Source organism: Oncorhynchus mykiss, chromosome 23 (assembly GCF_057628025.1).
Source record: "Oncorhynchus mykiss isolate SJ-2025 chromosome 23, ASM5762802v1, whole genome shotgun sequence".
In the NCBI taxonomy this organism is placed as follows: domain Eukaryota; kingdom Metazoa; phylum Chordata; class Actinopteri; order Salmoniformes; family Salmonidae; genus Oncorhynchus; species Oncorhynchus mykiss.
This window is the reverse complement of record NC_143044.1, coordinates 55655015-55681704: the sequence shown is the minus strand read 5'-3', so window position 1 is coordinate 55681704 and position 26690 is coordinate 55655015. Positions and strand designations below refer to the sequence as shown.

The 26690-nt window shown below is 42.8% G+C and overlaps 1 protein-coding gene across 3 annotated transcripts; it reads left to right on the top strand.

Annotated features, from left to right (window-relative positions):
* Positions 1 to 343: 343 nt before the first annotated feature.
* Positions 344 to 26360, top strand: LOC118936251 (growth hormone-inducible transmembrane protein). 3 transcript variants are annotated; one of them, XM_090217717.1, is made up of 9 exons: positions 344 to 460; positions 3543 to 3686; positions 9551 to 9653; positions 9871 to 9982; positions 14302 to 14443; positions 17411 to 17519; positions 17918 to 18106; positions 19866 to 20037; positions 25547 to 26360. In XM_090217717.1, the coding sequence occupies exons 1-9, from the start codon at positions 359 to 361 to the stop codon at positions 25629 to 25631; spliced, it is 1158 nt and encodes a 385-aa protein (XP_090073843.1). In that variant the 5' UTR covers positions 344 to 358; the 3' UTR covers positions 25632 to 26360. The 3 variants fall into 3 exon arrangements, with proteins under 3 accessions (XP_090073843.1, XP_090073845.1, XP_090073844.1); XM_090217719.1 differs by having other exon boundaries at positions 350 to 460; positions 3503 to 3686; XM_090217718.1 differs by having other exon boundaries at positions 364 to 460; positions 3529 to 3686.
* Positions 26361 to 26690: the final 330 nt, after the last annotated feature.

The window sequence follows — 26690 nt, the reverse complement described above, 5'->3', positions numbered from 1 at the left end:
AACATATGTTTACATTGCCAAAGCAAGTGAAATAGATCAAAGTTAAATAAACAATCAGAAATGACAGTAAACATTACACTCACAGTAAACATACGTATTTCTTTATCAACGTAAATGTGCAAAGGCCCGTTTAAAAAAAATATATACATATTTCCAAAGAGTCATAAGCAAGTTGAAACTGACAGATACGCTATCCTAAAAAGTTGACTTGCAAAGGTTGCAGCACTTTTTCGTGGATGAAGATGTGCCGCCACCTGTTGGAATTCATTTTACAAGTCTTTAGAATCTCTAGAAAGAAAAAAAAAATCGACCTAAGAACTACAAGTCACATAATTTCACTGAAATTCGTCCCTTGATTATGACGACATCTGTCAGAACGTTCACGAAATTGCGTCATATTACGTCGGTGAAGTGCGCACTTATCTCAAGGAAGGTGAACAGAACTCTAGATACACGCTTGGTATGTAATATATTGCGATTTGACTTGTCTTTTAAACATTGTAAGTAGGATTACTGTGTTTTATTGTTGACATGCTCTATCAATGTATATATTTGTAACCTCGTTTCCTCCTTGAATGCGTTACTAACTTGTCAACTCGATAGGATTCACAACAGCGACTAGCTACTTACTATAGCGAGCAAGCTGCTAAGTTAAATCACTTACGCAATGGTTACAAAGCAAGAAACATTCTCTGCCAAATTCAATTAAATATATATTTTTTATGACTATGAAAGATAGTTATGGTACTTTTGTGTTCATGATCCTCGTTATTTAATTAAGCTTTTCCAAGCTTTGCGATTCTGTAATTAGCTAATGTTAGCTAACATACTGTGTTATGAAAACCAGAATGATCAGCTTGTAAGCTAGCTATGTTTATCACTCGCCTTTGTATACTGAACAAAAATATAAAAGCAACAATGAAAAGATTTTACGGAGTTACAGTTCTTATAAGGAAATCAGTCAATTGAAATAAATTCATTATGCCCTAATCTAATGAGTTCAAGTTTCTGGGCAGGGGCACAGCCATTAGTGGACATGCCAGGCCCAGCCAATCAGAACGAGTTTTTCCACAAAAAAGGGCATTATTACAGACAGACATACTCCTCAGTTTCTTCAGCTGTTTGGGTGGCTGGTCTCAGATGATCCATGCAGGTGAAGAAGCCGGATGTGGAGGTCCTGGGCTGGCGTGGTTACATGTAGTCATTTTGAGGCCGGTTGGACTACTGCCAAATTCTGTAAAACGATTTTGGATGCGGCTTATGGTAGAGAAATTAACATTACATTCTCTGGCAACAGATCTTGTGGACATTCCCGCAGTCAGCATGCCAATTGCGCGCTCCCTCAACTTGAGACATCTGTGGCATTGTGTTGTGTGACAAAACCGCACCTTTTAGAGAGGCCTTTTGTCCCCAGCACAAGGTGAGCCTGTGTAATGATTATGCTGTTTAATCAACATTTCCGCTCATGAAACATGGGAGTCACACTACATGTTGATTATATTTTGTTCATTATAGAAAACGAGCTTGTTGCCTGACAATGACTGTGATAGCAAATATATATTTTTTATAACTAACCCAAGAGAGACCAGAAAATGTCGTTTCCAATGGGAGCAACTGAATCATAGTTTTGGAAATGAACTGTATGGAGATGAGAAAATTCCGGCCACTGGGCATCCTCTCATCACCATATTTGGTAGTGAGTGGAAACGCCAACTGGATGCTGGCCATCCTCTCATCACCATATTTGGTAGTGAGTGGAAACGCCAACTGGATGCTGGCCATCCTCTCATCACCATATTTGGTAGTGAGTGGAAATGCCAACCGGATGCTTCATATTTATACATCCTTTAAAATATCTGGCTCATTGTTATATCTGTGGTGATACCTCTGATTCACAGTCTAAGATTATTGGCATATATGTGTCTGTAAAATTTCTTCTCACAAGCTCTACTACAAGCCAGAATGTTGAATACAATTATATTTTAACTTACTTTACCTGTTCGGTTTCTCCTTTTGCAGGTTGGGATGTGAGACAATATATTTAATTACACACTTTTCAGAGCGCTGGTATGGAGTTAATATTTCTATCACCTGAAGCATGGGCAGAAACATGTATTCACGTGGACAAACTCTGCAAGCAAAGACCTACAGTATAGAGACAGGCAGAGACTGCTTCTCCAGTAGAAATCCCAGATCGTGGCGACGTTGATTAGCTCATACACAGAAACGTCATCGGCTCGCGTCAAACCGAGGATGTGTAGGCCGTCAAATCAAAGGCACTCCTTCGATTTAAAGTTGATTTAGAAGAAAATGAAAACGTGTCAGTTTGTCACTTTCACGAGGTTGAAAGTAATGACATGTTCAAATACTGAAGACATTGTGCCTTTTTTAGATTGAGAAAGTTAACAACTAAGGAAGATCTGTTCACTTCTCTCGTTGACTTCTCAAACCCCAACCTGGTCTGCTTGGTTTGTTTCGCAAGTGTTCCCGGAAGTCTTGCGACGTTGCTACAAGTATCCATGCTTCTCCTGCCTCTATTTACAAGTATCCATGCTTCTCCTGCCTCTATTTACAAGTATCCATGCTTCTCCTGCCTCAATTTACAAGTATCCATGCTTCTCCTGCCTCAATTTACAAGTATCCATGCTTCTCCTGCCTCTATTTACAAGTATCCATGCTTCTCCTGCCTCTATTTACAAGTATCCATGCTTTTCCTGCCTCTATTTACAAGTATCCATGCTTCTCCTGCCTCTATTTACAAGTATCCATGCTTCTCCTGCCTCTATTTACAAGTATCCATGCTTCTCCTGCCCCTATTTACAAGTATCCATGCTTCTCCTGCCTCTATTTACAAGTATCCATGCTTCTCCTGCCTCAATTTACAAGTATCCATGCTTCTCCTGCCTCTATTTACAAGTATCCATGCTTCTCCTGCCTCTATTTACAAGTATCCATGCTTCTCCTGCCAGTATTTTCAAGTATCCATGCTTCTCCTGCCTGTATTTTCATCTTGCGCTCATGCTTCAGATGATAGAAATGTTAACTCACTACCAGAGCTTTGAAAAGTTGACTTTAATTATACTTTCCTGTAGAGATATTGTATCACATTCATAAAAAAGGAAAGAAAGTTAAAATATATGATGTATTTGACATTCTGGCTTGCTGAGGTTGTGAGAGGAAACTTTCCTGATCCAAACGCTCATTAATGCCCGACGTAGAAATCAATGCAATTCAACATTTGGTTTTCAGTCTGGTGAGCTAAAGTAAGCTGATTTTAGCCACACGGTTGTATTTACATAGACAAGTGTTGCTCCCTATTGGGTTGCATGAAAACAGTCAGTGGGAAGCCAGAATCTTAAATACAATTCAATCCACTTACTGTGCCGGTGGGCAGGACAGTTGGTCATTATGACGTGGAATTTGAGACGACATATCTAAAGGAATGTTTCAAAACGTGGATCTGTTGTAGACCCGTTTCCTCTCTGCTTACCTCATACTTCAGTTGATAGAAATCGGGACTGTTTTCAGATTTGTAATTCCAGAGCTTCATCATGACCATGTTGGTGAGGCTAGCATGCCTGCGCAGTCTCCCTGTGTCCGGGCTGCGTCCTGTGTTCACCCAGGGCTCTCCAGCCCTGAGGAGCTCCACCCTGAAGAGCTGCCCGCCCCTCCTCAAGGGCCACCAGGTAACACATCAGGGATGGGCTTTTGACATTGTTGGACTGTTCCAACACTCACATTTTTACTAAAATAAAGTAAGACATTTATAGAACACAATGCCTGCACTGGGGGAAAAATATGTGCACATTTATCTATATGCCAACAGTTTGTAAAAATGCCTTTTAATGATCATAACCAGTACAGATAACATCCTAATTGTTAAATTGCCTCATACTTAAACAATAAAAGACAAGTACCATTTGTTTAATTTATTGAAACCGTAATATCAACTGGTTGACATTCAGGTGCATCAAAGCAGGGACCGAGAAGCTGTTTTTCAGTCTCTATCTCAAGGCCATCAGACTGTTAAACAGCCACCACTAACATTGAGTGGCTGTTGCCAACACACTGACTCAACTCCAGCCACTTTAATAATGGGAATTGATGTAAAATATATCACTAGCCACTTTTAACAATGCTACTTAATATAATGTTTACATACCCTACGTTATTCATCGTATATGTATATACTGTACTCTAAATCATCTACTGCATCTTTATGTAATACATGTATCACTAGCCACTTTAAACTATGCCACTTTGTTTACATACCCTACATTATTCATCTCATATGTATACGTATATACTGTACTCTATATCATCTACTGCATCTTTATGTAATACATGTATCACTAGCCACTTTAAACTATGCCACTTTGTTTACATACCCTACATTATTCATCTCATATGTATACGTATATACTGTACTCTATATCATCTACTGCATCTTTATGTAATACATGTATCACTAGCCACTTTAAACTATGCCACTTTGTTTACATACCCTACATTATTCATCTCATATGTATACGTATATACTGTACTCTATATCATCTACTGCATCTTTATGTAATACATGTATCACTAGCCACTTTAAACTATGCCACTTTGTTTACATACCCTACATTATTCATCTCATATGTATACGTATATACTGTACTCTATATCATCTACTGCATCTTTATGTAATACATGTATCACTAGCCACTTTAAACTATGCCACTTTGTTTACATACCCTACATTACTCATCTCATATGTATATACTGTACTCGATACCATCTACTGCATCTTGCCTATGCCGTTCTGTACCATCACTCATTCATATATCTTTATGTACATATTCTTTATCCCTTTACACGTGTGTATAAGGTAGTAGTTTTGGAATTGTTAGGTTAGATTACTTGTTGGTTATTACTACATTGTCGGAACTAGAAGCACAAGCATTTCGCTACACTCACATTAACATCTGCTAACCCTGTGTATGTGACAAATACATTTGATTTGTGGAACACAATATTCAATAAGGCAGTGATGTCATAAGTGGCGCTTGCTTGTAGAAGCCTATGCAATGGAATAGCCTTGTTTTGTTAATTTAGCAGACAGTATGTTCTTATTTCCCGAGGCCTTATCAGTCAAGACACCTATTTTATTGTAAAAAAAACAAACATTGTAATATTACAGAATAAAATAGAAGAGAATTTGAAACGGGGCTCAATTTGGTAAGTAGATTAAAAAATTAAAAAAATCAGGGTTACAAAACACAATTGTTCTTTTCAATATACAGCTGTTCAATGTAGTTTATTCCGCCTGCACTTTGGAACTTTTCTAAGTGGATTAGCAATTCCACATTGAGCGCTGCATGGGGATGAATTACGGCTACGACATCTGTTTGAGTAGTCCTAGGCTTAATGATTCTGATTTAAAATAGGCTTTTTATGAATGTAATGTTTTAGCATATTTTCAGTGTGAAACCTGTCTATGTTTACCACTGGCCTAGGCTATAAGCCTGCTAATCAATCCTGTTAATCCTGTTACCTACGCACTGTGCGATTTGGTTCCAACTAGGCACCACACCTTTTTTATTTATTTTATTTAACCTTTATTTAACTAGGAAAGTCAGCTAAGAACAAATTCTTATTTACAATGACGGCCAAACCCGGACAACGCTGGGCCGATTGTGTGCCGCCCTATTGGACTCCCAATCAATTGTTCAGTATCAGTTATTCCCCAAATGAAACACACAAGGTCTTCCAGGTCAGTTAAATCCAAAACGTAAAGCCAGGGGGGGGGGGGGGGGGGACTAACAGTTCACGAAGTAGGTTCATCACTAGTTACCACAGCCACAAAGTCATAAACCCTGCCTATTTCTACAAATTGATCTGATTTAAAATCCGATTTTAAACCTAACCCTAGACCATAACCTTTACCGCACTGCTAACCTTATGTCTAACCCTAACGAAGACCTTGAAGCACTTACAAAAAAAAAATGAATTTTTACTATATAGCCAATTTTGACTTTGTGGCTGTGGTAACTAGTGACAACCACAAAGTAGCCTAATGAGGAAAATAGACTGGACGCAGTCATTACCAACCTGCAGGTCGTTGTTGGAAATAGATATTCCCCAACTTCAGTCAACAAGTCCAGTTTGAGTTTTGTGAATAAGATGTCGGCGTTTGGCAAGGTATTTAGCTTGTGTATCGATCAAATGTATTTGAAATCTAAATAAACTGTATTAACATATCAGCAAACAAAAGAGGAATAGTCACAAGCAAACAAGCATACAACACACAAACTATTTACATCGCCAGGAATCGTAAACAAACAAATCATATTCATTAATAATACAACAAGTTTGAATTGCCTTTTTGTTATTCATTGTAGGTAAAGTAGTGCCATATTGTTTAAATTCATTTATAAAGTGAAAAAAGTTAGGTTTTGAATTAGACCATTTGCATTTGTGAATATGAAATTTACCTAGTATTATTTTGCAGTTGAATTAAATATACTACATCTTTATCTATGTCAGAATTTCTGAAATAAATCATCATATCAAAACCATTATATAGGACAACCAACCGGTCCTATTTTTTTTGGTAACAAAATTCTATATGTGAATCCAAAACATTCTACTATAAATACAGGCAAAAAACAAATGCAAAATGGTCTCCTTCTCCATTCCACAGAAATCACTTTAATAGTCAACTTGAATCTTTCCAGAACATGTTTCACAGGATAAATTCTATGTAACATTTTAAAATGTTTTACATCAGCAGATGTCACAAAGTGCTGTACAGAAACCCAGCCTAAAACCCCAAACAGCAAGCAATGCAGGTGTAGAATCAGTTAGACTAGTTTTTATAGGCGTTTATTTCGGTAGGTCTAACGGGAGCTTGTGTATGCACGCGTGTTTACAGGGAGTGGTTGGAAACACAGTTGAGTGAGTGAGACACCGAGGGGAAAGGGAATTTAGGGAGAATCACTGTGGGATGCTTGGCTTGGTTTTCTTTTTTTTGTTTTGTCCTTACCAGTAGTACAGATAGACATAAAATAGAGAAATAAGTCATAAGATAACAAAGTTAATAATCAACACTAGATTAATTAATTACACTACATGAAGACACATGGTTGGAATTGATTGAGCCGTACAGAACACCTCTGTCTGTATGTAGTTGCTATATATTTGTTGAGTTTTCTCTGAGAGGGGGAGATGAAGAGAGACCAGTCTCTCTGTAGCTGGTGGCTCCCTGCTGCTGATTTACTCCTTGGTTACCGACTTCTCCAAGTCCAAATGTTTTGGCCCCAAAGAGAGACCAGTCTCTCTGTAGCTGGTGGCTCCCTGCCCTGGTTTGCTGCTGATTTACTCCTTGGTTACCGACTTCTCCAAGTCCAAATGTTTTGGCCCCAAAGCGTGACGGTTTCTATAGCTACTTCACATACATTCCCATGCAGTCACAATGCTGGCACAGGCTCAATGAGAGATTGAATCTCTCCTAAGGCGGCAAACATTTGGATATGTAAGTCCCCTAAGGCGGCAAATATTTGGATATGTAAGTCGCCTAAGGCGGCAAACATTTGGGAATGTGTAGCCTGTTTTGGAGGTGTGTTTTTTTTTCTTCCATATTTTCTCTGTTATTGTCACGTGTTGGCACCCTCCAATGCCCCCTTCTTTGCCTCAGGGTCTTTAGCATGTCATGTTTCAGCTGGCATGTCTCAGGGTCTTTAGTATGTCATGTCTCAGGGTCTTTAGCATGTCATGTTGCAGCTGGCATGTCTCAGGGTCTTTAGTATGTCATGTTTCAGCTGGCATGTCTCAGGGTCTTTAGTATGTCATGTTTCAGCTGGCATGTCTCAGGGTCTTTAGCATGTCATGTCTCAGGGTCTTTAGCATGTCATGTCTCAGGGTCTTTAGCATGTCATGTCTCAGCTGGCATGTCTCAGGGTCTTTAGCATGTCATGTCTCAGGGTCTTTAGCATGTCATGTCTCAGCTGGCATGTCTCAGGGTCTTTAGCATGTCATGTTTCAGGGTCTTTAGCATGTCATGTCTCAGGGTCTTTAGTATATCATGTTACAGCTGGCATTTCTCAGGGTCTTTAGTATGTCATGTTTCAGCTGGCATGTCTCAGGGTCTTTAGCATGTCATGTCTCAGGGTCTTTAGCATGTCATGTTTCAGGGTCTTTAGCATGTCATGTTTTCAGCTGGCATGTTTCAGGGTCTTTAAATCAAATGTAATTTGTCACATGCTTTGTGTAGACTACCAATTACTTATGGGCCCTTCCCAACAATGCAGAGAGGAAAATAAAAATAGTAATACTAGGATTGATAACTTGTCTATATACACGTGATACCAGTACCGAGTCCATGTGCAGGGTTACGAGGTAGATATGTATAAGTAGGGATAAAGTGACTAGGCAACAGGATAGATAATAAACAGTACCATCAGCTAATGTGATGAGTCAAAGTAGTTTGTGCAAAAAGGGTCAATGCAGGTAGTCCTGGTAGCTATTGGTTAATTATTTACCAGTCTAATGGCTTGGGAGTATAAACTGTTTAGAATCATTAGTGTCCCACTCCTAGATTAGTGTCCCACTCCTAGATTAGTGTCCCACTCCTAGATTAGTGTCCCACTCCTAGATTAGTGTCCCACTCCTAGATTAGTGTCCCACTCCTAGATTAGTGTCCCACTCCTAGATTAGTGTCCCACTCCTAGATTAGTGTCCCACTCCTAGATTAGTGTCCCACTCCTAGATTAGTGTCCCACTCCTAGATAGCAGCAATGGATTACAGCTCTATCAAATAATTATTCTCCCCACTGTAGGTTGGAGTCATCAAAACAACTCGTTTGTCAACCACTCCACAAATGTATTGTTAACAAACTATAGTTTTGGCAAGTTGGTTAGGACATCTACTTTGTGCATGACACAAGTCATTTTTCCAACAATTGTTTACAGACAGATTATTTCACTTAATTCACTGTATCACAACTCCAGTGGGTCAGAAGTTTACATACACTAAGCTGACTGTGCCTTTAAACATGGCTTTAGAAGCTGCTAATTGACGTCAATTGGAGGTGTACCTGTGGATGTATTTCAAGGCCTGCCTTCAAACTCAGTGCCTCTTTGCTTGACATGCCAGTACAGATGATGATGATGATGATGATCAATGGATCGGTTTTAGACAATAGTGAATGCATTAGGAGAGGGGGGGGGGGGGGGGGGGGGTCTACTAAGCTAACATATGGAGTTGCTTTAACATGGTCATACCAAGGATCATTTAGCTACTTGAGTTTTAGGACCCTTAAGATATCAAACAATTATATATATATAGATGAAACATTGAATCGAGCCTTATTGCTATTAGCCCATAGAAACACATTGAATAACAACTTCATACATGGATAAACAGAGAGCCTGTACATCTCCAGCTTAAACTGACACATATTTTTATGGCGATTTAAAAAAAATATATAAATCATTTTAATTTTCTACATGCCGTAATATTAACTGATTCTGTGTAATATATTAACCTTTTATTTTCCTCTTTCATCAGGGCTATTCCACCAAATCCAGATTTGGTTTCCGTCGTGGGAAAACGGCCAAGGACCAGCTCCAACAGGCAGCTTTCGAACCAGCAACTGATACGGCCATCAGAAGTGAATATATTGACTTACTAAACCATCTTTAAAGAATGGCACCTCGCAACACAAACGTCGGCTTGCTAGGGGGGGGGGCAGGATGGACCTGTCATGTAAACACAGGCCCGTCTCACACCCCTCACACACCCCTCACAGTTACATCATGAAGTCAGTGCCTTGTGCCGGTCAGCAGCAGGTCTTAACTGGTGTAAATGTGCTCTGTATTCCCTTGCAGTGGATAACATGGGCAGGATGTTCCTGGCTGGAGGGGCTGCTGTAGGCCTGGGAGCTCTGTGCTACTACGGACTAGGCATGTCCAATGAGATCGGTGCCATCGAGAGGGCAGTGTAAGTGCCAATGCTTCCATTGGTAGTGTGTGTTGTACTAGTAGTGTCCCATGGTAGTGTGTGTGTTGTACTAGTAGTGTCCCAAGGTAGTGTGTGTGTTGTACTGGTGTTGTCCCATGGTAGTGTGTGTGTTGTACTAGTAGTGTCCCATTGATAGGGTGTGTGTTGTACTGGTGTTATCCCATGGTAGTGTGTGTTGTACTGGTGTTATCCCATGGTAGTGTGTGTGTGTGTGTTGTACTGGTGTTATCCCATGGTAGTGTGTGTTGTATTGGTGTTATCCCATGGTAGTGTGTGTGTTGTACTGGTGTTATCCCATGGTAGTGTGTGTGTTGTACTGGTGTTATCCCATGGTAGTGTGTGTGTTGTACTGGTGTTATCCCATGGTAGTGTGTGTGTTGTACTGGTGTTATCCCATGGTAGTGTGTGTGTGTGTTGTACTGGTGTTATCCCATGGTAGTGTGTGTGTGTGTTGTACTGGTGTTATCCCATGGTAGTGTGTGTGTGTGTTGTACTGGTGTTATCCCATGGTAGTGTGTGTGTGTGTTGTACTGGTGTTATCCCATGGTAGTGTGTGTGTTGTACTGGTGTTGTCCCATGGTAGTGTGTGTGTTGTACTGGTGTTATCCCATGGTAGTGTGTGTGTTGTACTGGTGTTGTCCCATGGTAGTGTGTGTGTTGTGCTGGTGTTATCCCATGGTAGTGTGTGTGTTGTTGTACTGGTGTTATCCCATGGTAGTGTGTGTGTTGTACTGGTGTTATCCCATGGTAGTGTGTGTGTTGTACTGGTGTTATCCCATGGTAGTGTGTGTGTTGTGCTGGTGTTATCCCATGGTAGTGTGTGTGTTGTACTGGTGTTATCCCATGGTAGTGTGTGTGTTATGCTGGTGTTATCCCATGGTAGTGTGTGTGTTGTGCTGGTGTTATCCCATGGTAGTGTGTGTGTTGTACTGGTGTTATCCCATGGGAGTGTGTGGTGTTGTACTAGTAGTGTGTGTGTTGTACTGGTGTTATCCCATGGTAGTGTGTGTGTTGTACTGGTGTTATCCCATGGTAGTGTGTGTGTTGTACTGGTGTTGTCCCATGGTAGTGTGTTGTTCTGGTGTTGTCCCATGGTAGTGTGTTGTGCTGGTGTTATCCCATGGTAGTGTGTGTGTTGTACTGGTGTTGTCCCATGGTAGTGTGTTGTTCTGGTGTTGTCCCATGGTAGTGTGTGTGTTGTGCTGGTGTTATCCCATGGTAGTGTGTGTGTTGTACTGGTGTTATCCCATGGGAGTGTGTGGTGTTGTACTAGTAGTGTGTGTGTTGTACTGGTGTTATCCCATGGTAGTGTGTGTGTTGTACTGGTGTTGTCCCATGGTAGTGTGTTGTTCTGGTGTTGTCCCATGGTAGTGTGTTGTGCTGGTGTTATCCCATGGTAGTGTGTGTGTTGTACTGGTGTTGTCCCATGGTAGTGTGTTGTTCTGGTGTTGTCCCATGGTAGTGTGTTGTTCTGGTGTTATCCCATGGTAGTGTGTGTGTTGTGCTGGTGTTGTCCCATGGTAGTGTGTTGTGCTGGTGTTGTCCCATGGTAGTGTGTTGTGCTGGTGTTATCCCATGGTAGTGTGTGTGTTGTGCTGGTGTTGTCCCATGGTAGTGTGTGTGTTGTGCTGGTGTTGTCCCATGGTAGTGTGTTGTTCTGGTGTTATCCCATGGTAGTGTGTGTTGTACTGGTGTTATCCCATGGTAGTGTGTGTTGTACTGGTGTTATCCCATGGTAGTGTGTGTTGTACTGGTGTTGTCCCATGGTAGTGTGTTGTTCTGGTGTTATCCCATGGTAGTGTGTGTTGTACTGGTGTTATCCCATGGTAGTGTGTGTTGTACTGGTGTTATCCCATGGTAGTGTGTGTGTTGTACTGGTGTTATCCCATGGTAGTGTGTGTGTTGTGCTGGTGTTATCCCATGGTAGTGTGTGTGTTGTGCTGGTGTTATCCCATGGTAGTGTGTGTGTTGTGCTGGTGTTATCCCATGGTAGTGTGTGGTGTTGTACTAGTAGTGTGTTGTTGTACTGGTGTTGTCCCATGGTAGTGTGTGTGTGTTGTACTGGTGTTGTCCCATGGTAGTGTGTTGTGCTGGTGTTGTCCCATGGTAGTGTGTGTGTTGTGCTGGTGTTATCCCATGGTAGTGTGTGTGTTGTACTGGTGTTGTCCCATGGTAGTGTGTTGTACTGGTGTTGTCCCATGAAGGTACAGTGGTTTAACAATTCAACCGGTATCAAGTGCTTGTGTCATTGTTATTACTGCAGCTATTTCTGTGTAGTTCCATAGGTTTCACCACAACTCAAAGGAAAGTGTTACTTTACCTGTGTCCCAAATGGCACCCTATTCCCTACACAGTGCACTCAGAGCCCTAATGATTCCTGGTTGAGTATAGTGCCCTCTGTTAGGAACAGGGTGCCTATTGTGCATGTCTATCAACTAGAGGTCGACCGAGTATGATTTTTCAACAACGATTCCGATTATTGGACGACCAAAAAACGCCAGTATTTAATTTTTAATTTTTTAAATTTAATTTGTTAAATTATTATTATTATTATTATTTTATATATGTATTTGTAATAATGACAATTACAACAATACTGAATGAACAATGAACACTTATTTTAACTTAATATAACTTAATAACTTGATGTATTAATATAATACATCAATGAAATCTATTTAGTCTCAAATAGATAATGAAACATGTTCAATTTGGTTTAAATAATGTAAAAACAAAGTGTGGGAGAAGAAAGTAATATGTGCCATGTAAAAAGCTAACGTTTCAGTTCCTTACTCAGAACATGAGAACATATGAAAGCTGGTGGTTCCTTTTAACATGAGTCTTCAATATTCCCAGGTAAGATGTTTTAGGTTGTAGTTATTATAGGACTATTTCTCTCTATAACATTTGTATTTCATATACCTTTTACTATTGGATGTTCTAGTAGGTACTTTAGTATTGCCAGTTCAATCTCGGGAGTTGATAGGCTTGAAGTCATAAACAGAGCAATGCTTGCAGCATTGTGAAGAGCTGCTGGGAAACGCAGTAAAGTGCTGTTTGAGTGAATGCTTACGAGCCTGCTGCTGCCTACCACCGCTCAGTCAGACTGCTCTATCAAATCATAGACTGAATTATAATAAAAATAACACACAGAAATACGAGCCTTAGGTCATTAATATGGTCGAATCCGGAAACTATCATTTCGAAAACAAAATGTTTATTCTTTCAGTGAAATACGGAACCGTTCCGTATTTTATCTAACGGGTGGCATCTCTAAGTCTAAATATTCCTGTTACATTGCACAACCTTCAATGATATGTCATAATTACATCAAATTCTGGCAAATTAGTTCGCAACGAGCCAGGCGGCCCAAACGACTGCATATACCCTGACTCTGCGTGCAATGAACACAAGTGAAGTGACACAATTTCCCTATTGTAATTTTGCCTTCTAACCTGAATTTCTTTTAGCTAAATATGCAGGTTTAAAAATATATACTTCTGTGTCTTGATTTTAAGAAAGGCATTGATGTTTAGGTTTAGGTACATTCGTGCAACGATTGTGCTTTTTTTCGCAAATGCGCTTTTGTTAAATCATCCCCCCTTTGGCGAAGTTGGCCGTCTTTGTTAGGACGAAATAGTCTTCACGCAGTTTGCAACGAGCCAGGCGGCCCAAACTGCTGCATATACCCTGACTCTGTTGCACAGAACGCAAGAGAAGTGACACAATATCCCGAGTTAAAAGAAATTCATGTTAGCAGGCAATATTAACTACACATGCAGGTTTAAAATATATAGTTGTGTATTGATTTTAAGAATGGTGTTGATGTTTATGGTTAGGTACATTGGTGCAACAACAGTGCTTTTTTTCACGAATGCGCTTGTTAAATCACCCGTTTGGTGAAGTAGCCTGTGATTCAATGATAAATTAACAGGCACCGCATCGATTAGATGCAACGCAGGACAAGCTAGTTAACCTAGTAATATCATCAACCATGTGTAGTTAACTAGTGATTATGTTAAGATTGATTGTTTTTTATAAGATAGCATTAAACATAATTAGTACCTTACCATGGCTCCTTGCTGCAATTGCATAACAGGTAGTCAGCCTGCCATGCAGTCTCCTCGTGGAGTGCAATGTAATCGGCCATGATCGGCGTCCAAAAATGTAGATTACCGATTGTTATGAATAATTAGGGATGATTTCTAGTTATCGGCCATTCGGATGAATCGGTCGACCTCTGATATCAACGTGCTGTCCTCTGTAAATGTTTATTTTCCCTGTGTCTCCTGCCCCAGTATCTGGCCCCAGTACGTGAAGGACAGGATCCACTCGACCTACATGTACTTTGCAGGCAGTGTGGGGATGACAGCTCTGTCGGCTGTGGCCGTCAGCAGGACCCCAGCCCTCATGGGTGTCATGATGAGAGGATCCTGGCTGGTAATTCACATTTTATTATTTCTCCAGGATTTAACCAGTAAAGACAGCCTGTTTTTAAAAGGTAGATTCAGCTAAATGACTTTGTCACGAGCAGCACCACAGATATTAAGATGAGCGAGATGCAAGACTTCACTCTCACACAGTTACACAAAGATCTGCCATCTGCATAGATTTAGCTTTACTCTGTTACAGCAGGGTAGCCAAGGGACCAAAACAGCAGGGTAACCAAGGGACCAGAACAGCAGGGTAGCCAAGGGACCAAAACAGCAGGGTAGCCAAGGGACCAAAACAGCAGGGTAGCCAAGGGACCAAAACAGCAGGGTAGCCAAGGGACCAAAACAGCAGGGTAGCCACGGGACCAGAACAGCAGGGTAGCCACGGGACCAAAACAGCAGGGTAGCCACGGGACCAAAACAGCAGGGTAGCCAAGGGACCAAAACAGCAGGGTAGCCAAGGGACCAGAACAGCAGGGTAGCCAAGGGACCAGAACAGCAGGGTAGCCAAGGGACCAGAACAGCAGGGTAGCCAAGGGACCAGAACAGCAGGGTAGCCAAGGGACCAGAACAGCAGGGTAGCCAAGGGACCAGAACAGCAGGGTAGCCAAGGGACCAGAACAGCAGGGTAGCCACGGGACCAGAACAGCAGGGTAGCCACGGGACCAAAACGGCAGGGTAGCCAAGGGACCAGAACAGCAGGGTAGCCACGGGACCAGAACAGCAGGGTGCCACGGGACCAGAACAGCAGGGTAGCCACGGGACCAAAACGGCAGGGTAGTCAAGGAACCAATACAGCAGGGAAGCTGTTACAGCCGGGTAGCCAAGGGACCAGAACAGCAGGGTAGTCATGGAACCAATACAGCAGGGAAGCTGTTACAGCCGGGTAGCCAAGGGACCAAAACAGCAGGGTAGCCACGGGACCAAGACAGCAGGGTAGCTGTTATAGCAGGGTAGCCACGGGACCAAAACAGCAGGGTAGCCACGGGACCAAAACAGGAGGGTAGCCACGGGACCAAAACAGCAGGGTAGCCACGGGACCAAAACAACAGGGTAGCCAAGGAACCAAAACAGCAGGGTAGTCAAGGAACCAATACAGCAGGGAAGCTGTTTCAGCGGGGTAGCCAAGGGACCAAAACAGCAGGGTTGCCATGGGACCAAAACAGCAGGGTAGCCACGGGACCAAAACAGCAGGGTAGCCGCGGGACCAAAACAGCAGGGTAGCCACGGGACCAAAACAGCAGGGTAGCCAGGGACCAAAACAGCAGGTTAGCCACGGGACCAAAACAGCAGGTTAGCCACGGGACCAAAACAGCAGGGTAGCTGTTATAGCAGGGTAGCCAAGGGACCAAGAAAGCAGGGTAGCCACGGGACCAAGAAAGCAGGGTAGCCACGGGACCAAAACAGCAGGGTAGCTAAGGGACCAAAACAGCAGGGTAGCCACGGGACCAAAACAGCAGAGAAGCTGTTACAGCAGGGTAGCTGTTATAGCAGGGTAGCCAAGGGACCAAGACAGCAGGGTAGCCAAGGGACCAAGACAGCAGGGTAGCCATGGGACCAAGACAGCTGAGAAGCTGTTACAGCAGGGTAGCCACGGGACCAAGACAGCAGGGTAGCCACGGGACCAAGACAGCAGGGTAGCCACGGGACCAAGACAGCAGGGTAGCCACGGGACCAAGACAGCAGGGTAGCCACGGGACCAAGACAGCAGGGTAGCCACGGGACCAAGACAGCAGGGTAGCCACGGGACCAAGACAGCAGGGTAGCCACGGGACCAAGACAGCAGGGTAGCCACGGGACCAAGACAGCAGGGTAGCCACGGGACCAAGACAGCAGGGTAGCCACGGGACCAAGACAGCAGGGTAGCCACGGGACCAAGACAGCAGGGTAGCCACGGGACCAAGACAGCAGGGTAGCCACGGGACCAAGACAGCAGGGTAGCCACGGGACCAAGACAGCAGGGTAGCCACGGGACCAAGACAGCAGGGTAGCCACGGGACCAAGACAGCAGGGTAGCCACGGGACCAAGACAGCAGGGTAGCCACGGGACCAAGACAGCAGAGTAGCCACGGGACCAAGACAGCAGGGTAGCCACGGGACCAAGACAGCAGGGTAGCCACGGGACCAAGACAGCAGGGTAGCCACGGGACCAAGACAGCAGGGTAGCCACGGGACCAAGACAGCAGGGTAGCCACGGGACCAAGACAGCAGGGTAGCCACGGGACCAAGACAGCAGGGTAGCCACGGGACCAAGACAGCAGGGTAGCCACGGGACCAAGACAGCAGGGTAGCCACGGGACCAAGACAGCAGGGTAGCCCCGGGACCCAGACAGCAGGGTAGCCCCGGGACCCAGACAGCAGGGTAGCCCCGGGACCAAGACAGCAGGGCAGCCGTTACAGCAGGGTAGCCACGTGACCAAGACAGCAGGGTAGCCACGTGACCAAGACAGCAGGGTAGCCACGTGACCAAAACAGCAGGGTAGCCACGTGACCAAGACAGCAGGGTAGCCACGGGACCAAGACAGCAGGGTAGCCACGGGACCAAGACAGCAGGGTAGCCACGGGACCAAGACAGCAGGGTAGCCACGGGACCCAGACAGTGGAGAAGTTGAGCCTCACGCTTCAGCGCTTTTAGTTGTTGTGGGAATTGACCCGCTGTGCTGTTTACTTTCTGCATCTACGTCATATATCGCTGAGTCTTCCTTCAAGGAAATATTAGTTTTTACCACGACTATTACCACTGGGCCAGTGACTAATGACTAAAAGTATATCTGCATCCACTGAATGTTATTAACCCTTAGAAAGGAATGTAGTGGTTTGAGGGCCCACCTAACCTCATCGTGTTGTGTTGATACGTCTGGTGCTCATTTTCAAACCATTGTGAATGATTTCGAGACGCTTTTCAATAGCCACTGTGGGTATTTTTTTGTTGTTCAAATAATACAGACATTTGTCTTTTTTTTTTCTCCACCAGGCTATTGGAGCTACCTTTGCAGCCATGATTGGAGCAGGCATGCTGGTCAGATCTATCTCTTATGACCAGAGCCCAGGAGCCAAACATCTAGCCTGGATGCTACATGCAGGTGTTGGACTGCTTCACCTTCTCACTTTACCAAGCATTTGTCAATTGAAACGTCCCACTTGCTTGTTTTCTGCCACTAGAGGGCAGTACTATAAAGGTTCAGAATACCCTCGCTATGCAGCAGCAGTCGACTTGAATGGAACAGGGTTTTCTCGTACTTACTGACACCGGTGCTGTGCCTGTGAGAATATTCTGAGAAGACTGTTAAATACCAGATCTGTTTTCTTTAAGTAGAACATCTTGTTATATATATAAAACCTCTTTATTTGGACCTCAGATGATAAATAGCTGTGTAGCTAAAATCTGGTGCTTTTTCATGTTTGATGTACGTACATGGTCCCTTTAAAAAAAAAAACTAACCTAATAAATAAATCCATCCATTTGTCCCTGTGTTTCCAGGTGTGATGGGAGCGGTCATAGCCCCCATGACTCTGCTAGGTGGGCCCCTGATGATGAGGGCAGCCTGGTACACAGCGGGCATAGTGGGGGGTCTGTCCACCGTGGCCATGTGTGCCCCCAGTGAGAAGTTCCTCAATATGGGAGGACCCCTGGCGGTGGGCTTTGGAGTCGTCTTTGCCTCTTCCATCGGTTAGTACCTTTTAGATCAATAACCCTGGCAGTGGGTTTCAGTGGTCTCTATCGGTTAGTATCTTTAGATCAATAACCCTGGCTGTGGGTTTCAAATCAAATCAAATCAAATGTATTTATATAGCCCTTCGTACATCAGCTGATATCTCAAAGTGCTGTACAGAAACCCAGCCTAAAACCCCAAACAGCAAGCAATGCAGGTGTAGAAGCACGGTGGCTAGGAAAAACTCCCTAGAAAGGCCAAAACCTAGGAATAAACCTAGAGGAACCAGGCTATGTGGGGTGGCCAGTCCTCTTCTGGCTGTGCGGGGTGGAGATTATAACAGAACATGGCCAAGATGTTCAGATGTTCATAAATGACCAGCATGGTCGAATAATAATAAGGCAGAACAGTTGAAACTGGAGCAGCAGCACAGTCAGGTGGACTGGGGACAGCAAGGAGTCATCATGTCAGGTATTCCTGGGGCATGGTCCTAGGGCTCAGGTCCTCCGAGAGAGAGAAAGAAAGAGAGAATTAGAGAGAGCATATGTGGGATGGCCAGTCCTCTTCTGGCTGTGCCGGGTGGAGATTATAACAGAACATGGCCAAGATGTTCAAATGTTCATAAATGACCAGCATGGTCGAATAATAATAAGGCAGAACAGTTGAAACTGGAGCAGCAGCACGGCCAGGTGGACTGGGGACAGCAAGGAGTCATCATGTCAGGTAGTCCTGGGGCATGGTCCTAGGGCTCAGGTCCTCCGAGAGAGAGAAAGAGAGAAGGAGAGAATTAGAGAACGCACACTTAGATTCACACAGGACACCGAATAGGACAGGAGAAGTACTCCAGATATAACAAACTGACCCTAGCCCCTTGACACATAAACTACTGCAGCATAAATACTGGAGGCTGAGACAGGAGGGGTCAGGAGACACTGTGGCCCCATCTGAGGACACCCCCGGACAGGGCCAAACAGGAAGGATATAACCCCACCCACTTTGCCAAAGCACAGCCCCCACACCACTAGAGGGATATCTTCAACCACCAACTTACCATCCTGAGACAAGGCTGAGTATAGCCCACAAAGACCTCACAAAGGTTTCAGTGGTCTCCACCTCTATCGGTTAGTATCTTTAGATCAATAACCCTGGCTGTGGGTTTCAGTGGTCTCTATCGGTTAGTATCTTTAGATCAATGACCCTGGCTGTGGGTTTCAGTGGTCTCTATCGGTTAGTATCTTTAGATCAATAACCCTGGCTGTGGGTTTCAGTGGTCTCTATCGGTTAGTATCTTTAGATCAATGACCCTGGCTGTGGGTTTCAGTGGTCTCTAACGGTTAGTATCTTTAGATCAATAACCCTGGCTGTGGGTTTTAGTGGTCTCCACCTCCATCGGTTAGTATCTTTAGATCAATAACCCTGGCTGTGGGTTTCAATGGTCTCCACCATCTCATCGGTTAGTATCTTTAGATCAATAACATGGTAGACAGACATCAATGAAAACAACATGGTAGACAGACATCAATGGAAAACAACATGGTAGACAGACATCATTGAAGTCCGTTGAACCGTAGCCTTTTGTTTCATCAAACCCAGTAAATTGTTAGTGGATTATTCAAGATACCAGTGTGCTGGAGTTTCTTCTTCTGTCAAACAGCATTATTTAGGATCTGGCTCTCTGGTGACTAACACCCTTGACACATAATTTCCCCTCAGTTATTAATTGAGCTTGAGGACATGGTGTTAATATAATGTCCTCTCCACTCTCTCTGTCCCCAGGCTCAATGTTCCTGCCCCCTACCTCAGCGATGGGAGCAGGCCTCTACTCCATCGCTATCTACGGAGGTCTGGTCCTCTTCAGCATGTTCCTGCTCTACGACACCCAGAAGGTCATCAAGAGGGCGGAGACGTACCCCATGTACGGGATGCAGAAATACGACCCCATCAACTCGTAAGTGACGTCTGCAGAGTAATCTGTCCTGCTGTCTGATTTCTGTTCCTTACTGTTTAAACATTTAGTCAACTAGTCCAGTTCTGTTCCTTACTGTTTAAACAGATATGAAGAGAACTAGTCCAGTTCTGTACCTTACTGTTTAAACAGATAGTCAACTAGTCCAGTTCTGTACCTTACTGTTTAAACAGATAGTCAACTAGTCCAGTTCTGTCCCTTACTGTTTAAACAGATAGTCAACTAGTCCAGTTCTGTTCCTTACTGTTTAAACAGATAGTCAACTAGTCCAGTTCTGTTCCTTACTGTTTAAACAGACAGTCAACTAGTCCAGTTCTATTCCTTACTGTTTAAACAGATAGTCAACTAGTCCAGTTCTGTTCCTTACTGTTTAAACAGATAGTCAACTAGTCCAGTTCTGTCCCTTACTGTTTAAACAGATAGTCAACTAGTCCAGTTCTGTCCCTTACTGTTTAAACAGATAGTCAACTAGTCCAGTTCTGTACCTTACTGTTTAAACAGATATGAAGAGAACTAGTCCAGTTCTGTCCCTTACTGTTTAAACAGATAGTCAACTAGTCCAGTTCTGTTCCTTACTGTTTAAACAGATAGTCAACTAGTCCAGTTCTGTTCCTTACTGTTTAAACAGATAGTCAACTAGTCCAGTTCTGTTCCTTACTGTTTAAACAGATAGTCAACTAGTCCAGTTCTGTTCCTTACTGTTTAAACAGATAGTCAACTAGTCCAGTTCTGTCCCTTACTGTTTAAACAGATAGTCAACTAGTCCAGTTCTGTTCCTTACTGTTTAAACAGACAGTCAACTAGTCCAGTTCTATTCCTTACTGTTTAAACAGATAGTCAACTAGTCCAGTTCTGTTCCTTACTGTTTAAACAGATAGTCAACTAGTCCAGTTCTGTTCCTTACTGTTTAAACAGATAGTCAACTAGTCCAGTTCTGTTCCTTACTGTTTAAACAGATAGTCAACTAGTCCAGTTCTGTTCCTTACTGTTTAAACAGATAGTCAACTAGTCCAGTTCTGTTCCTTACTGTTTAAACAGACAGTCAACTAGTCCAGTTCTATTCCTTACTGTTTAAACAGATAGTCAACTAGTCCAGTTCTGTTCCTTACTGTTTAAACAGATAGTCAACTAGTCCAGTTCTGTCCCTTACTGTTTAAACAGATAGTCAACTAGTCCAGTTCTGTCCCTTACTGTTTAAACAGATAGTCAACTAGTCCAGTTCTGTACCTTACTGTTTAAACAGATATGAAGAGAACTAGTCCAGTTCTGTCCCTTACTGTTTAAACAGATAGTCAACTAGTCCAGTTCTGTTCCTTACTGTTTAAACAGATAGTCAACTAGTCCAGTTCTGTTCCTTACTGTTTAAACAGATAGTCAACTAGTCCAGTTCTGTTCCTTACTGTTTAAACAGATAGTCAACTAGTCCAGTTCTGTTCCTTACTGTTTAAACAGATAGTCAACTAGTCCAGTTCTGTCCCTTACTGTTTAAACAGATAGTCAACTAGTCCAGTTCTGTTCCTTACTGTTTAAACAGACAGTCAACTAGTCCAGTTCTATTCCTTACTGTTTAAACAGATAGTCAACTAGTCCAGTTCTGTTCCTTACTGTTTAAACAGATAGTCAACTAGTCCAGTTCTGTTCCTTACTGTTTAAACAGATAGTCAACTAGTCCAGTTCTGTTCCTTACTGTTTAAACAGACAGTCAACTAGTCCAGTTCTGTTCCTTACTGTTTAAACAGACAGTCAACTAGTCCAGTTCTGTTCCTTACTGTTTAAACAGACAGTCAACTAGTCCAGTTCTGTTCCTTACTGTTTAAACAGATAGTCAACTAGTCCAGTTCTGTTCCTTACTGTTTAAACAGATAGTCAACTAGTCCAGTTCTGTTCCTTACTGTTTAAACAGACAGTCAACTAGTCCAGTTCTGTTCCTTACTGTTTAAACAGACAGTCAACTAGTCCAGTTCTGTTCCTTACTGTTTAAACAGACAGTCAACTAGTCCAGTTCTGTTCCTTACTGTTTAAACAGATAGTCAACTAGTCCAGTTCTGTTCCTTACTGTTTAAACAGACAGTCAACTACCACTGTGATGTAGTATAATACTGTCAGTACCACTGTGATGTAGTATAATACTGTCAGTACCACTGTGATGCAGTATAATACTGTCAGTACCACTATGATGCAGTATAATACGGTCAGTACCACTGTGATGCAGTATAATACTGTCAGTACCACTGTGATGCAGTATAATACTGTCAGTACCACTGTGATGCAGTATAATACAGTAAACTACGACTATGATGCAGTATAATACTGTCAGTACCACTATGATGCAGTATAATACTGTCAGTACCACTATGATGCAGTATAATACTGTCAGTACCACTGTGATGCAGTATAATACAGTAAACTACGACTATGATGCAGTATAATACTGTCAGTACCACTATGATGCAGTATAATACTGTCAGTACCACTATGATGCAGTATAATACTGTCAGTACCACTATGATGCAGTATAATACTGTCAGTACCACTGATGCAGTATAATACTGTCAGTACCACTATGATGCAGTATAATACTGTCATTACCACTATGATGCAGTATAATACTGTCAGTACCACTATGATGCAGTATAATACTGTCAGTACCACTGTGATGCAGTATAATACTGTCAGTACCACTGTGATGCAGTATAATACTGTCAGTACCACTGTGATGCAGTATAATACTGTCAGTACCACTGTGATGCAGTATAATACTGTCAGTACCACTATGATGCAGTATAATACTGTCAGTACCACTATGATGCAGTATAATACTGTCAGTACCACTGTGATGCAGTATAATACTGTCAGTACCACTATGATGCAGTATAATACTGTCCTAATATACTAAAGACATTATGATACAGTATATTATACTAAATACCATTGATACAGTATAATTATGGCCTACTATACAGTAGAATACTGGCCTAGTGGTGTTTATCCTGTCTTGTATAGTGATATAGGAAGCTAACGGTTGGTTGTTCTGTGGTGTTGTCCTGTCTTGTATAGTGATATAGGAAGCTGACGGTTGGTGCTCTGTGGTGTTATCCTGTCTTGTATAGTGATATATGAAGCTGACGGTTGGTGCTCTGTGGTGTTATCCTGTCTTGTATAGTGATATAGGAAGCTGACGGTTGGTGCTCTGTGGTGTTATCCTGTCTTGTATAGTGATATAGGAAGCTGACGGTTGGTGCTCTGTGGTGTTATCCTGTCTTGTATAGTGATATAGGAAGCTGACGGTTGGTGCTCTGTGGTGTTCTCCTGTCTTGTATAGTGATATATGAAGCTGACGATTGGTGCTCTGTGGTGTTATCCTGTCTTGTATAGTGATATAGGAAGCTGACGGTTGGTGCTCTGTGGTGTTATCCTGTCTTCTATAGTGATATGAAGCAGACGGTTGGTGCTCTGTGGTGTTCTCCTGTCTTGTATAGTGATATAGGAAGCTGACGGTTGGTGCTCTGTGGTGTTATCCTGTCTTGTATAGTGATCTTGGAAGCTGACGGTTGGTGCTCTGTGGTGTTATCCTGTCTTGTATAGTGATCTTGGAAGCTGACGGTTGGTGCTCTGTGGTGTTATCCTGTCTTGTATAGTGATATAGGAAGCAGACGGTTGGTGCTCTGTGGTGTTATCCTGTCTTGTATAGTGATATAGGAAGCAGACGGTTGGTGCTCTGTGGTGTTATCCTGTCTTGTATAGTGATATAGGAAGCTGACGGTTGGTGCTCTGTGGTGTTATCCTGTCTTGTATAGTGATCTTGGAAGCTGACGGTTGGTGCTCTGTGGTGTTATCCTGTCTTGTATAGTGATCTTGGAAGCTGACGGTTGGTGCTCTGTGGTGTTATCCTGTCTTGTATAGTGATATAGGAAGCAGACGGTTGGTGCTCTGTGGTATTATCCTGTCTTGTATAGTGATATAGGAAGCTGACGGTTGGTGCTCTGTGGTGTTATCCTGTCTTGTATAGTGATATATGAAGCTGACGGTTGGTGCTCTGTGGTGTTATCCTGTCTTGTATAGTGATATAGGAAGCTGACGGTTGGTGCTCTGTGGTGTTATCCTGTCTTGTATAGTGATCTTGGAAGCTGACGGTTGGTGCTCTGTGGTGTTATCCTGTCTTGTATAGTGATATAGGAAGCTAACGGTTGGTGCTCTGTGGTATTATCCTGTCTTGTATAGTGATATATGAAGCTGACGGTTGGTGCTCTGTGGTATTATCCTGTCTTGTATAGTGATATAGGAAGCTGACGGTTGGTGCTCTGTGGTGTTATCCTGTCTTGTATAGTGATATATGAAGCTGACGGTTGGTGCTCTGTGGTGTTATCCTGTCTTGTATAGTGATATAGGAAGCTGACGGTTGGTGCTCTGTGGTGTTATCCTGTCTTGTATAGTGATCTTGGAAGCTGACGGTTGGTGCTCTGTGGTGTTATCCTGTCTTGTATAGTGATATAGGAAGCTAACGGTTGGTGCTCTGTGGTATTATCCTGTCTTGTATAGTGATATATGAAGCTGACGGTTGGTGCTCTGTGGTATTATCCTGTCTTGTATAGTGATATAGGAAGCTGACGGTTGGTGCTCTGTGGTGTTATCCTGTCTTGTATAGTGATATATGAAGCTGACGGTTGGTGCTCTGTGGTGTTATCCTGTCTTGTATAGTGATATAGGAAGCTGACGGTTGGTGCTCTGTGGTGTTATCCTGTCTTGTATAGTGATATAGGAAGCTGACGGTTGGTGCTCTGTGGTGTTATCCTGTCTTGTATAGTGATATAGGAAGCTGACGGTTGGTGCTCTGTGGTGTTATCCTGTCTTGTATAGTGATATATGAAGCTGACGGTTGTTGCTCTGTGGTGTTATCCTGTCTTGTATAGTGATATAGGAAGCTGACGGTTGGTGCTCTGTGGTGTTATCCTGTCTTGTATAGTGATATAGGAAGCTGACGGTTGGTGCTCTGTGGTGTTATCCTGTCTTGTATAGTGATATATGAAGCTGACGGTTGGTGCTCTGTGGTGTTATCCTGTCTTGTATAGTGATATAGGAAGCTGACGGTTGGTGCTCTGTGGTGTTATCCTGTCTTGTATAGTGATATAGGAAGCTGACGGTTGGTGCTCTGTGGTGTTTTCCTGTCTTGTATAGTGATATATGAAGCTGACGATTGGTGCTCTGTGGTGTTATCCTGTCTTGTATAGTGATATAGGAAGCTGACGGTTGGTGCTCTGTGGTGTTATCCTGTCTTGTATAGTGATATAGGAAGCTGACGTTTGGTGCTCTGTGGTGTTATCCTGTCTTGTATAGTGATATATGAAGCTAACGGTTGGTGCTCTGTGGTATTATCCTGTCTTGCATAGTGATATATGAAGCTGACGGTTGGTGCTCTGTGGTATTATCCTGTCTTGTATAGTGATATATGAAGCTGACGGTTGGTGCTCTGTGGTGTTATCCTGTCTTGTAGGTGCATGGGAATCTACATGGACACTCTGAACATCTTCATGAGGATGGTGATGATTCTGTCTGGCGGAGGAAACAGAAAGAAATGAAGACGTTCCAGTCTGACTTTACCTCTACGTTAAACCTTCAACCTTCCACAGAGTTGAACAACAACGATATGTTCTACAATTAGCACCGTACATCAGCTGTTACCTACTTTTTAGTTTGAAAACCTATTTTCAACTGACACAATAAAAAAATGTGTTGCTTTTGTGTGAAGAAGAGGATTGCAATTTCCTAGAGCATATTGACACTCATCCAAGTAAGGAGGACATCTTGCTCTGTTCCATATTCAGAATGTTAAAAAATATGTTTTTGTCTTGATTCTGAGGGAGGCATATTTTTATTTAAAGTCAGGATTGTTCATGGGGATATCTGTCAACATCACAGATCGTCCCTCAGTCTCCTCCTCTTAATTGTTCCTTTATATTTTATATATATATTTATTTTCACTTGAGGTGGGTGTTCCCATTCCTGGCCAGCAAGACAAAGTTGGGCAAACATCATATTTATATCATCCCTCAACCTTGTACTTCTTCTAGCCTCCACACATACAATACGTGTGACTATGTGCTTAACTCCTTGACAGAGACTGAACTTGGATGTGTTGTATCGGGCCGAGCCTTGGATGTGTTGTATCGGGCCGAGCCTTGGATGTGTTGTATCGGGCTGAGCCTTGGATGGGTGGTGCTTTGACGTGTTGTTTCTGTTAGAATGAAAGTGATTGAATGTGATCAACGCTGTTCTGGTATCATTCAATAAAAGTGAAAGAGAATGCAGTTGGTGTATTTATGTTGAGCTATTTCATGAAAACAAATGGACATTTTGGGAGCATATTGATCAGTGTTATTCACTGAATAATTTGTGTGATACTGTCGAGGCTCGTCTGGACTGTTTTCAGTAACATCTTGGGTCAGGAGAATCTCCATTAAGTAACAGTACGAGGAAAATATCACCTTTTATTCACCATTTACATGTACCAGGAGGAAAGCCCTTCTGGATAAAGATCACTGATAGGAGGAAAGCCCTTCTGGATAAAGATCACTGATAGGAGGAAAGCCCTTCTGGATACAGATCACTGATAGGAGGAAAGCCCTTCTGGATAAAGA

Excerpts from the sequence above, each read along its gene's own strand:
- LOC118936251 (XM_090217717.1), top strand. The coding sequence starts at position 359 with ATGACGACATCTGTCAGAACGTTCACGAAATTGCGTCATATTACGTCG. Across the intron at positions 14,444-17,410 it reads TGATGAGAGGATCCTGGCTG|GCTATTGGAGCTACCTTTGC; the intron begins GTAATTCACATT and ends TTTCTCCACCAG. Across the intron at positions 20,038-25,546 it reads AAATACGACCCCATCAACTC|GTGCATGGGAATCTACATGG; the intron begins GTAAGTGACGTC and ends CCTGTCTTGTAG.